This window comes from Schistocerca gregaria, chromosome 7 (assembly GCF_023897955.1).
Source record: "Schistocerca gregaria isolate iqSchGreg1 chromosome 7, iqSchGreg1.2, whole genome shotgun sequence".
Taxonomy (NCBI): domain Eukaryota; kingdom Metazoa; phylum Arthropoda; class Insecta; order Orthoptera; family Acrididae; genus Schistocerca; species Schistocerca gregaria.
Genome location: NC_064926.1, coordinates 103,902,357 through 103,916,562, shown reverse-complemented (window position 1 = coordinate 103,916,562; position 14,206 = coordinate 103,902,357). Strand labels below are relative to the sequence as shown.

The following is a 14,206-nucleotide window of genomic DNA, read 5'->3' as shown; positions in this document are numbered from 1 at the left end:
GTTATGAAATGGCGTCACAGAAGTTTGTTGTGAAAACATCCGGCTTTGTGGGATTCTGGTGTGTGGTTCCTGCATCACGACAACGCTACTGCGTACACGGCTCTCAGCATTCACCAGTTTTTGGCCTCAACAAAGATGACTACCTTGACCCATGCGCCCTATTCGCCGGATTTAGCACATTCAGACTTCTTCCTATTCCCGAGGATGAAAAGAGACTTGAGAGGGAAGCGTTTTGCAGATGTGAAAGATGTAAAATGCAATGTCATGAAAGTGCTAGCAGGTGTCAAAGAGGATGAATTAAAAGGTGCTTCGAACATGGAATTAACATTTGAACAAGTGTATTAATGCTAATGGAGAGTACTTTGAAGGAGATAACGTTGTATTTGAAAACAATAAAGCATATGCTTTCTAGAAAGAAAGTCCAGTTATTTTTGGGTCCTGCCTTGTACATTAAAGAAATGTAGCTCTCAAGTGCTGACAATAATGACTCTGCTGAACAGCGAATAAAATAATATGAATGAATGGAGTTTCAGATTTTTAAAAATATGAAGGACAAAAATAGTAACTAAGACACATAGAATCTAAGATCAGTGTTCTCTATCTTTCTCGACAGTTAAGGAATATTTTACACACAGCTTTATTTCTGGGGCATTTACGTCACGTACACGGATTACATTATGCTACATATTTATCTTGCAACCATTACATAAGCGGCAGGGAAGGTTTCTCTCTCTCTCTCTCTCTCTCTCTCTCTCTCTCTCTCTCTCTCTAAATCAAAGCTCAATGTCAAAATAATTTAGGAAACTTTATTAGTATGCTTAGGAAACACAGCTCACATTTTGAACAGTTACTTCACTTAAGTACAAGTTCCTAACTGAAAATGGGAAGAAGTCCAATCCATGACAAGCTGCACCATACTCTCCATTGTTTCGTACAACTACAATACCACCTTTGAATTCAGGATAGTAGGAACCTATCCTCCGAATGGCAACTTCACCAGCTTCTGAGGGCGATGAACCGTTACGTAGCAGCTCAACTGCAAGGAAGCTGGGGAAAAAAGGACAAGTTTTATTTTAACAGGTATCATGAATACCACATAATATTTACATGATGAAACTTAGACCTTGTACCACTATTTTTGAGTGCAAGTCAATAAATAATGAGGAGTAATTTAAACAATTTAGGTGCAAAGGCGACAACTCACTGAAAGCACAAGTACTGACTTGTTGAAAAGTGGTGACTCAACACTTCTGCTATTCAGGTTTATGAAGTAAATTAAGAACAGATCAAGTTAGCAATATTAAAATTTGTGTACAAAGCCCAGAGAAAAGGGAACACAGCTTCTGAATGATAATAGTGCTAAAACATAACATGGCTAGTGAATATAATGCAGCTTTGCAATTTTGTTTCTGTCTGCATACATCCATGAATGAACTTAACACATCACTGAAGATGTATGGTGAAGATATTCTTTCATCATCAACCACGTGTTACAGTAACTACAGTGAATAAAACCACTGACAATGCAGCTGCCACCATTTGACTACTAAATCATGCTACAGGTGTGTCGGATAGACATGCAACATTGGCACTGGTGAGCCCATTCTGGCCATAGACTGGGTGTTGCGTGCAACACATGATGACTTGGAGGAGTGAATTGGGATGGGTATATACAAAACAGGAAGGGGAGATGGCAAAAAGAGAGTATGGTTGCAGGATGAGAGAAATTAAGGTCCTGGGTCAGGGGCTTGTGGAGACTGAGGCACAGAGAATTACACGACTGAAGAGTGTGCTGCAAAAACAACTCCCGTCTACATAATTCAGAGAAGTGGGTGTTGGAGGAGGATCCAAGTGACACGAGTTGTTAAGCATCAAAAGCATATAGGAGTCAACCGTATAAAAATAGCAAGTGAAGACTGAAATCAGTAATATTGTATTGAAATTGTTGTGACTGTTGCAAAAAGTAATTAAAGTTCTTAGCAAGAAATTCAGCATAGTAGGCAAGGGATTGCTCGACACTACAGATATGGGTGGCCAGACTGCATGGAAGTGATAATTTGTTGTGTGAAAGCTGGGAGCTATCAAAATACAAATACTGTTGATGGTTAGTGTGTGTGTGATATGACAGACATTTAAACAGAGCCATCATCAGAGGGGTCACAGTTGTGATGAAATAGGCCACGTATTGAACATTGACATATAGGTGTTTTTTTTTTTAAATATGCCCAAATGTTGGCAGACAAAAGTCATTTATGTGTAGAAATTTATTGTCATGGAGTCATATAATTTGTGCTTTATATTTTTGTACATTTTTTTTAAAGACACCAAGTTTTCTTACATGTAGTAGTTACATGCACTTATATATTTATATATCACATCTAAGAAAGCTGTTTATTTGTAATCGAATCTTAATATACTTAGATAATGGCACATCTTGTGTAAGAAATAGAAAAGGCAAATCAGATTCAAAATGAATTCACTCAGATGCAATTTTTTTGTGAAACAATTTATGTATCAGCAAGTAGCCTCAACTCCAGACTATTATAGATTCTGTTAAAATTGGTTAAAATGCAAGTCTCAAATTCTGATTTTACATCTTACATCAAATTTTAGAAACATGCTCAATTCACATACACATCAATTCTGCCTTTAGTTTTGAATTTTTGTAACACCAAAACAATATATAAAATTAAAATGTCATGTTCACAAGAAAATAACAAACAATCCAAATAAACTATTATAAAAGGAAAGCTAAATTAAACTGAAATGGAAGGCTTTCATTGCACATAAATTGGGAAACGTTAGCAAAATATTAAAGTTATTCTGTAATTTTATTTAAATTTTGACAACCATCAGTTACACTAATATAATAAGTAAGATCATATGTGGGAAGTATATTGGCTATGTGAAAGTGCGACAAGTTTGGTGCCCAGAAGGTGGTGGGAGTGGCATGTTAAATGCTCTATTGAAGAGGTGTGTAATTAGTCCTCTTGCATTATGTGAGGATGGTTCATGGTGTTTTCATCAGTGTTTGAGCAATGATGTATGCAGAGTACAAGTTGAGCAAAATGTAAAAAATAAATACATAAAATACTGAAACTCAGGGAAGTTTAAAACTTACTTCTGCTTTTAAAAAAATATCCATAATGCTAACACTGCAAAGGTGCTGTTCAGAACCTGGGGGAATAAGTGACATATTCTCAGCTTCATGGAGATGAGCAAGAACAAAGGTAAGTGTTTGCATTCCCAAACTTTCTTGGGTAAAATCATATTTGTGGTGCTACACTCTCACCAGTTGTAACAGTACATACATGCATCGGCAAAGAATTTGTGAGATCACAAGGTCAGTGTGCAAGAAGATGTGTGGGAAGCAAGTTAATCAGGTAAGAGAGAAAGTGTGGAGGCTTTGGAGGAATGAGGATAGGGTGTCATGGTTTTGTGTCCAAAAAATGAAGATACCATCAGTGAATGTGAACCAGATAAGGGATTGTGATTTTGGGTACTTGTGAAGGTTCCCTCTAAATGGCCCATAAACAGGTTAGCAAAGGAGGGTGCTCCCATGCTGCAAAAGGAGAAGTGGTTATGTGTCAGGATGTGGATGTATAAGGAGTGATGTGGTGGGTTTTGAATCAGAATAACTCTGTTTGGAAGCAGCAAGGCATGGTATAAAGGGAGATGATGTATCTGAAGGTGGTATCAACAGTAACAAGTAGGGATACAAATGATAATGGGGCGGTGTACTGTTTGCCCTGGGGAAAGCAATATTTATTCGTATGGAATTACTAACAAAGCAATGAATTAAAACTTTTATGATTCTTGAAATACATATGTAAAAATGTACAGAAAAAACATTTATTATTCAACATAATTGTATTTAAAAACAATATCAATTTATTATGTATATTACACTTCATGAAGTGTAAGCACAATGCACTTAATATGAAAAACATATGTTTTTGGGGGTGCCTGGATACTTTTGATCACATAGTGTAAATCATGTCACTAGAGGACAATGCTGTTAGAGAATAATTAAATATAAGTACAGCTTTGTATACAAATTACATTAATTAACATATTCTTATGTTGTTTATTAAAATTTTTATTAGGATGAGAATGTTTATCCTATATTGTCAGCAGATTTCAAATGAAGTCTACCACTAAATATAAACTATAATAACCAGCTTTGCCCATTGCAGGCACGTAAGTGGGCACACTGAGAATGATTTGGGTTTTGGTCTTGTTAACTCAAACTGTGTCAGTTTGAAACCCAAGCGGCTTCATCCATGATTCAAAGATTTCACTCAGAGCAATTTCTGATGGATAATTAAGGGCCCTTAATTTTTTTTTAATATTTTAATAGTTAGTGTAGATGATATTTAGCTGATTTTGATCAAGTGGTAGTCTCTAGTACTTCAGTTTTTTCCATGTGCTTGGTTTTGTACTTCAATTATTTTTAAGTAATTTCAGTTAACTTTGAGCATTTTCAAGTCATTTAGAACTGCACATTCAGTGGGTGTTAAACACTTTGACTTATTTCTCTTATCTTCTATAATGGAACTGAATATTGGAACAAATGAACTGCAATTTATTTCTGCTGCTTATTTAAACTTAATTTAATCGACCAATCTAGCTCATAAATTGCAACTTCATGTTAATTTGTAGGTTTGTGAGGAGTAAAGATAGAATTTTTGATGAAGTTTAAACATTCTGGTGAGTTTGTCAGCAATTACTGTGAATTACATTAATACCTTGTACATAGTGCTGAGCGATAACATCCTCCTGCAAATGTATGTCATATTACAAAAGGCAGATTTCTACACATATTTTGAGGCTGACTGCTCGATTTTCATGGAAAGGCAAACTGTTATGAAAAACTGGATAAGAATAATCTTGAACATACCTGGGTAAGAATCGCATCATTATATCACCATCACCAGTTGCAGCTGCTGCTCCTATACTGCTGTCTGCATATGCACCTGCCCCAGGGATTGGAGAATCTCCAACTCTTCTGAAATTTGGATAGTAGCACATGGGTGAAATTCAGTGAGTGGGTAAAGAATAATTAGTTTGAATGAAACGGATGAAAGGGAAAGATGCCTGATAGAATTTCAAGAAGAGCACAATTTAACAACTGCAGACAATTAATTTAAGAATCATGAAAGAAATTGTATACCTGAAAGAGAGCTATAGACAGAGAAAGGTTTCAAACTGATTATATTATTCTAGAAAGAAGTTTGGAAACCAGATTTTAAACTTCAAAATATCTCCTGGCCAAATGTGGACTTTGACCATAATTTATCAGCTGTGAAATGCAGACTGACACTAGAAGAACCATAGTGATCAATCTGACTGTTGAGTGTTTTTTAATACTTAATAACTAGTGTACATTCCAATTCAGTGGGCTTATATTTCATGAATTTTAATGTATTTGATGGCTTATAATTTCTGTAAAAAACGAGCATCTGTTACAAAAACTGAACTACTTATAAACATTTTTACCTTGAAGCATTGCAATTAGTTCAACAGAAACTTTTTATGTACCATGTCTCTAGACGTGCAACAATGGCTTTTACATCTTCATTATTCTTGTGACCTTGTTCCCTCTATTTATTTCCATTTTACTTTATTTGGTGGAAGAATGAACATACTTGTTGCTGTTCTCTGTCAGTACATTGTTGTGCTCTGCAGAAGTATAGCATTCCTGGTTATTATGGCACATCAGTATTTTCGTTTGGATGAAGAATTATTGAATTATTTGAACAGTTTACCACCAGAAGAAGATTCTGAAGGACAAGATATTTTTGAATGTTATGAGGTGCATGATAAAAACTGACAAAGATAATATGGATGGTACAGAATATCAATCTCACAAAACAGAGCAAGGCAAATAATCTTAGTTGTAAGATGAATATTCATGATTTGTACAACATCCAAATAGCCCGTCTCCGGCCATCCTGATTTAGGTTTTCCATGATTTCCCTAAATCGCTTCAGGCAAATGCCGGGATGGTTCCTTTGAAAGGGCACGGCCGATTTCTTTCCCTCACCCGAGCTTGCGCTCTGTCTCTAATGACCTTGTTGTCGACGGGACGTTAAACACTAAGATCCTCCTCCTCCTCATCCAAATAGCCAAGTGCTTACAGGTTTGATTCTGACGCTACCACAAATTCCTACTAACATCCAGTGGTGGATACATATGTGAGGTGCGCGACTCCCCCTTGCGGGGCCGCCCAAATTGCCACCCGTGCCGGTCCCACCAGTCAGCCCTCACAACTACTGAAACATGACAGTAATGGTCTGGCATGTAAATCAGTGCTTAAGTGAACTTCCATTGTTTGAAGAAGAATCACTCTTTGTGATTAAAAAAGCAAAGCTTCAATACAAGCAAAGGAGCATAAATGCCTTCAATGATCATGATTCAGTTATGCAAGTGTAGTCAGTTTGTCCTAGTCTGACTACCCACCCTTCTTTGAACATGCTGTACAAAATATTTGCTTGCCTAACTGCCTCTACTGCTACAGCAGAAAGAAGTTTTTCAACACAGTGGCATACAAAGACATGACTAAGGTCGACAATGAAGGAGGATCGACTCAATGGCTGAGCTCCGTTGAACACTCACCCTGACATTGAGTGTCCTACTGACGGTGTAATGAACCAATTTGCCAGGAAGAATAGTCACATAGAATTCATCATTTAAAGACGAGAACTACAACTGTAACTTTTTTATATCATAAGATGACATTATCTTGTATATGTGTATAACCAGTTCAAATAAGTCACATGCAAAATTTAAAAAGTTTTGATTATTTTTTGTTATGATAAAAGTAAAGGTAGCTCAAGATATCTTTAGCACTCCCTCCTTGAGGCTTTTCTGTATCCACCACTGCTCACATCCAAGGAAGAAAATGGAAACAATCACATCCATCTTGGCATCCATAAGTTGGAAGTGAAGAGACTGCTGCCGATTGAATGCTGTGAACTCAAATTGCACTGTGCCATGCACATGGAAGATTAGGGCACCACAACATGTTGGCAGAAACTCTACAGTCAAGAAACTCAGAGGAAGTTAATTGAGTGCATGGCAAATGTGGATAGACAATAACATTCTACAAAACAAAAAAAACTTTACAGAAATTATGGCCCAAGAAGTTCTCCAAGATGACACACAGGTACTTGATACTGCCCAATTAAAAGCTATCATAGCCATGATGTATGCACTTGTGAGTATTATGAAGAAAAGAATTTCCGCATCACCCTTCTGTGGTCTCAAGAGGGGTGGCTGACATTTTTTTCCTGCACTATAGGAAGAAATACATGAACAGAACTCATGTAATTTTAACTCATGTAATTTTTAAAATTAGATGACAAGAACACTCATGATAAGAGACTCGAGACTGATGGCTTCACAGAAACTACCCCAGTCTGGAATCCATTTGTAGTCAACTGCACCAGTAACTACATAGCAGGTGCATTTATAACCATTGATGAACAGCTTCGGCCATGCAAAGCTCGCTGCTGATACACAATAAATTACTAATAAACCAGATAAATTTGGTTTGAAGTTCTGACTTGCAAGAGATGCCAGTCATAAATACACTGAAGAGCCAAAGAAACTGGTACACCTGTCTAATAGCATATAAGGCCCCCCACTAGCAAACAGAGCGGCGCAACACAACATGTCATGGATTCGACTAACATCTGAAGTTGTAAAGGAAGGAACTGACACCAAGAATCCTGCAGGATTGTCCATAAATCCATAAGAGTACGAGGGGGTGGTGATCTCTTCTGCACAGCACATTTCAAGACGTCTCAGATATGCTGAATAATGTTCATTTCTGGTGAGTTTGGTGGCCAGCAGAAATGTTTATACTCAGAAGTGTGTTCCTGGAGTCACTCTGTAGTAATTCTGGACATGTGGGGTGTTGTATTGTCCTCCTGGAATTATCCAAGTCTGTTTGAATGAACAATGGACATGAATGGATGCAGATGATCAGGCAGGATGCTTACGTATGTGTCATCTGTTAGGGTCATATCTAGACCTACCAGGGGTCCCATATCATTCCAACTGCACACGCCCACACCATTACAGAGCTGCCTTCTGCTGGAACAGTCCCCTACGGACATGCAGGGCCCATGGATTCATGAGGTTGTGTCCATATCCGTACACGTCCATCTGCTCGATACAATTTTAAATGAGACTCGTCTGACCAAGCAATATGTTTCCAGTCAACAGTCCATTGCTGGTGTGAATGGGCCCAGGCGAGGCATGGAGCCAATATCGATGATGTTTCACTGAATGGTTCGCATGCTGACACTTGTTGATGGACCAGCATTGAAATCTGCAGCAATCTGTGGAAGGGTTGCATTTCTGTTATGTTGAATGAATCTCTTCAGTCATCATTAGTCCCGTTCTTGTAGGATATTTTTACAGCTGCAGTGATGTAAGAGATTTGAAGTTTTACTGGATTCCTGATATTCATGGTACACTCGTGAAATGGTCATACGGGAAAATCCCCACTTCATCGTAACCTCACACGTGCTGTGTCCAACCGCTCTTGTGTTGTCGACCACAGTGCTGTGTTCTACCTGCTTATATATATCTCTGTATTTGCATGCCTACACCAGTTTCTTTGGCACTTCATTGTATATGGTGAATGGGTCCCCTTACTTGAGTAAACAAATTAAAAGGTCCATTACGTATCTGTTACAGAGCATGTTGTTGCATGTCTCACACAACATTACACTTCAAAAGGAAGAAATGTAACACTTGACAATTTCTTCACAGCCAAATATCTAGCACATCAGTTAAAAGTGGGAGAGCACAACCATGGTGAATACACTGAAGAAAACTCGAAGAGAAGTTCCTTCATCACCAAAGTCTACTGCTAGATCTTTGTATGATACTATCTTACACAAGCTAATGACACAACAATTACTTCATATCAGGGGAAGATGATGAAAACTTCTCTTCTACTGAGCACACTGCAGCAGTCAGTTGCAGTGGACCAAGAAACACAAACAAAACTCCCTGACACAGTGAGCTTCTACACTTCCACAAAATTTGGAGTTGATATTCTGGATCAGTAAACTGTCAAGTCTGACTGCTGCAGATTGCCTATATTTGTCTTTCTCAACCTGCTAAACCTTGTTGAAATCAATGATTGGATCCTTTACAGACAGACAACAGGAGAACAAGGTACACTGCAAATTTTTCTTTTCAAACTAGCAGAACAACTCTCCCCTGTCTGTGTACAATAATGGGAATGGCTTGTTCATAAATTCATTGTGACCATGAGACTATGTAAGGCACTTGTACAAACGACCTTCCAGACAGAGGGATGCAAAAGTTCAAACAAAATTAAAAATCTGTGTTTCACCAAAGGAAAAAAAAACCACACACACACACACACACACACACACACACACACACACACACACACACACACACAGAGAGAGAGAGAGAGAGAGAGAGAGAGAGAGAGAGAGAGAGAGAGAGAGAGAGAGAGAGTGGTTGGGGGTAGTGTCAGGTGGGTAGACGGAGAGGGAGGCAGGAGGCAGGGAGAGGGACAAGGTGTGTGTGATTAGTGGCTCAGAAAGACATGGCTGATTTGCCAGTTAGGAATGTAGGAGAGAATGATGGCAGGTATATGGGCTGGAGTGATTGTAGTTCCCAGTGGGGTGCGGCACATGCTGAAGGTGACATGGGCACATGAACTGGGAGGGGGTTACAGGATGGAGGAAGGGGAATCTGCTGGGCGAGGATGTGGGGACAGAGGGTTACACGAGACTGAGGCCAAGATAATTATGTGAGGAGAGGATGTGCTGCAAGTACAATTCCCATCCACACAGTTCACAGAAGCTGGTGATGTGGGAAGCATACAGATGGCTTGGATTGTGAAGCAGCCATTGAAAGTGAGCACACTGTGGGTGATCAACTTCATTCTTGATAACAGTTTGGTAGCGGTCATTCATCCTGGTGGACAGCTGGTTGGTAGTCATATCAACATAAAATGCTGTGCAGTGTTTGCAGCACAGTTGGTATATGAAAATTACTGCTTTCACAGGTATCCCAGTTTCTGAAAGGGTAGCATAAGCCTGTGACAGGATTGGAGGAGGAGGAGGAGGAGTTGGGTGGATGGACTGGGCAAGTCTTATACCTTGGTCTGCCACAGAGATATGATCCCCATGGCAAGGGGTTAGGAGTGGAAATGACATAGGGACAGACTAGGATATTTTGTGGGTTGGGTGGGTGATGGAACACCACACTGCAAGGGATGGGGAAGGATCTTGGATAGGATACCCCTCATTTCAGGACAGGTTTAGAAATAAGCAAAGCCCTGGCAATGGATACTGGTCGGCTGTTGCAGTCCTGAGTGATAATGGGTGACAAGGGGGGTGAGTGGGGGCAGGGGGTGCTCATTTGAAGCTGATTTTTGCCATTGATGGGAGAATTTGGGTGGGAAGGGGAGAGGATATGGCATGGGGAAACTGTTTCTGGACTATGTTTGGGGGAGTACTGCCTGTCTGTAATGACCTTTGTGAGGCCTTCAGCATAATGGGAAAGGAGGTTCTCATCACTGCAAATACATTGTCCATGGGTGGCTAGCCTGTATGGGAGGAATTTTCTGGTGATGACAGCTGTCAAAATACACGTACTATTGGTAGTTAGTGGGTTTCATGTGGAAAGAGGTGTGGATGGATCCATCAGACAGGTGGAAGTCAATGTCCAGAAAAGTGGTGCACTGGGAAGAGGAGACACACGTGAAGCAGGTGGGAGAAAGGTGTTGAGGTTATGAAGGAATGTCGACAGACTGTCCTTGCCCTGAGTCCAGATCATGGAGATATCATCAATGAACCTGAATAAGACTAGTGGCTGTAAGTTTTGGGAGGCTAGGAAGCTTTCCTTTAGATAACCCATACACAGGTTGGCTCAGGAAAGTGCTGTGTGGGTGTTGCGGATTTGTTTGTAAACTTCCTCTTAGCAAAGTAGTTATGGGTTAGGATGTAGAAGGTAAGGTGTATAAGGAATGAGGTGGTGGGTTTGGAGTTTGAAGGATACTGGTATAGGTAGTATTTGATAGTGGCAGCACTATGGATATGAGGGATGTTGATGTATAGTTAGGTGGCATCAACAGTGACAAGTAGGTATCCAGGAGGTAAAGGGATTGGGTTGGTGGAAAGCTAGTGAAGGAATTGGTTAGAGTCTTTGACATGAGAGGCTAGGTTTCGGGCAATTAGTTGAAGGTGTTGGTCAAGGGTAGTTGGTTGGACATGTTGGTCAACATAATCAGAAATTCTGTCAAGTGTCAACAAAATAGCTGGCAACAATGGATTGTTGGGTTTGTACATTTTGGGGAGCATCTACAAGGTGTATGTCTGGGGTATTGGTGGGCTTATGAGGGAGACAGAATCAGATGAGAGGTTCTGGGAAGAACCTATGGATTTCAGTAGGGGTTGGAGCTCACACCATCTCTATTCCCACTGTAAGATACTGTTACTGTGGAATCCTCATTACATACACAATATCTGAAATAGAGACCCCTGCAATTCAACAACTGGACAAGCACTTCAGACACCATCTCCATCAATCATCCAATCTATCGACATCCTACTCCTGCCTTGAGGCACCACTACCATCAACACCCTTTCTTCTCACTGTGAACCCCCTCATCAACACTTCATTGCACCTAGGCCCTGGCTGACCTCTTCAGTTTACCAAATCCTTCAAAACTCCCTTCTAACACACCACAAAATACAGAAACGAAGTAAATCCGAAACACTGTTGTTAACCTCTCCTCTAGCAACCTCAGACACACAGCCCTACCTCCAAATTTAACACCGGGCTTGTTACAGACATGCTATCCTTCTCCCAGTCCCTACAGTGGAAACTCTGCTTTGCCACCAATCCCTCAAACCTAACCTGACACTGAATCTTGCCTATCCCAGTTCATACCACATCAAAACATGACCCTGCCCCTGCCCACCTACCACCAGGAATTCCTTACCTGCAACTTGGCCTAGCCATCCTTCCCCTGGCCTCTCCTAAGAACACTAAACTTTCAGCAGAAGCCATACACAACCTGAAAACAGATCATACCAAATCATCCTCCCTGCAGACAAAGCCTCTGCTACTGTGGCGATGAGTCACAGAGACTACCTCACGCAGAAGACCGCTGCCAACTGTCTGACTGGTCCATTTACAAGCTCTGCCAGAATGACCCCATCCCGGAAGTCTAATGTTTTAACCTCCAACACCTACTGAAATTCATAGGACTTCCCCATAACCTCTCATCTGAGTCCAACACCCTCCTTACTCCAACACCACCCCCCTCCCCTCTCCCCTGTCTTCTACATGCACACACGCAGAGAGAGACCTTCCACAGGGCATATAAAAGGACAAGAAAAGAAAAAATTGCTGGGTTTTTCCTGGATTTCCCAGTTAAAAATACACTTTCTCTTGGATGAAAACACACTTTCTCCTGCATGAAAATATGCTAAACCCTAGTGAAAGCACATTTTTTGCATGTTAAATGATATTATACTTTCCCTTGGAGCTGCAAAACTCGCCAGCCTACAGAAAAAGTTAATGGTTTAAATTAATACATATAAAGTATAGTTAAAGCACATATAACATTGGTTGCCAGTTATTTGAGGACATGATTAGGCAGGAACTTAAGAGCACCACTTAAATTGAAGCAGCTGAATATTTCTGACAAGCAAGATTGTAAATTTCACTGCTGTACAACAAACGTTTGGTGGGTTACCAGACTGAGTCCATGTTCTGTTGAGTACTTCAGCTTTTCCATAGAAAAGCCAGTTACATGTGACATTTCTCAAGAAATAACTTCACGCTTTTTTTAAGGCTAATTAATCTGTTTGCCATCACTACTGGATAATTTGTAATCTATAAAAGAACTAAAATATTTATGAAAAACTAACACTGGAAGTTGGTCTTTCGCAGGTGCCAACCTCTAAGGTATATCAAACACATATGTGGCAGTAAAATTTTAAATAATATCATAAATGGCTGGTCTTCTGGCCCAGAAATTTTTATAAGTGGCTGGTCATCAGCGTTACATTTTAAATGAGAGCGTTACTAACCATACACGATTTAAGCAAGTCATTGCATATTCTCACTTGTAACATAATTCATCTTGCATAAAAGGAAATTTACTTTGAAAGTAATGCTTCCCAAAACAACATTTGCAGTTTTTCCCACCACCTCTTAGAAATGTAAACAGTTTTATGTCACACTAATCGAAACAAGGCCCACAAGAAAGACACATCATCAGCAGTTTGTTGTTACAAAGTACTGCATAGTCATTGACACATTTTGCTGTTGGCTTACACTTGTACATGCACTGTGTTTCGCTGTTGGAAATGGCACATTTTCTTTGCAACTAAAGTTTTATTTTTGTGTTATTCTCTTGTTTATGTTTTATTGCTGGCTAAAGTAAAGTTCTTTATTAGAGTATCAGTTCTTACCATTCAATATTACAAAAATTTAACTGAAAACTAAAACAATGAAAAATTCCCGGAATTCTAAAAATTTTCCAAGTTTTTCCTAGATTTCTCTTGAATGAAAACATTTCTGGGCTTTTCTCCAGATTTCCAGTGTTATATACACCCTGTTCTATGAGCTCCTCAATATCCACCAACCCAACATTCCTCGACACCCCACTGTAGCTGACACTGTGCTCCAAATGAAATAATTTTTGCTTTTGTTGAATCACACCTCCAACCAATTGCCTAAAACCTTGCCTCCCACATAAAAGACACTAACCGTTTGCCTTCCATGATCCCCATCACTTTAACTTCTGGGTACCCCCCCCCCCCTCCCCCTCCATACACAAACAATCCTCCTGCTTACAGCCTTGCTGCTATCTAACACTACCTCTCCTAACATCCTTCAGATTACAAACCCATGACCATATTGCTTATATCCCTTACCAACTACTTTTCCTTTGAAGAGAAGGTTTACAAACAAACAAGTGGCACAGCCATAAGCACCCACATAGCACCTCTCTATGCCAACCTGTTTATGGGATATCTAGATAAAGCCTACCTAGCCTCACAATACCACACCACCACCACCACCACCACCACCACCACCACACTACCACCAATTCCCTAGTCTGGTTCAGATTCATTGACGATATCTTCATGATATAGTCTCAGGGCCAAGACACCCTATCCACATTCCTTCA

The 14,206-nt window shown here is 39.9% G+C and overlaps 1 protein-coding gene across 1 annotated transcript in view; it reads right to left on the bottom strand.

Annotated features, from left to right (window-relative positions):
- Window positions 1-786: 786 nt before the first annotated feature.
- The window catches only part of LOC126282262 (N(4)-(Beta-N-acetylglucosaminyl)-L-asparaginase-like), a 114,067-nt gene continuing 100,647 nt past the window's right edge, over window positions 787-14,206 (bottom strand). The window contains exons 5-6 of the mRNA XM_049981872.1: window positions 4,901-5,008; window positions 787-1,047 (exon numbers count right to left, since the gene is read on the bottom strand). Of these exons, the coding sequence (XP_049837829.1) occupies window positions 819-1,047; window positions 4,901-5,008 (337 nt within the window). The 3' untranslated portion in view covers window positions 787-818. The remainder of the gene's footprint in view (window positions 1,048-4,900; window positions 5,009-14,206) is intronic.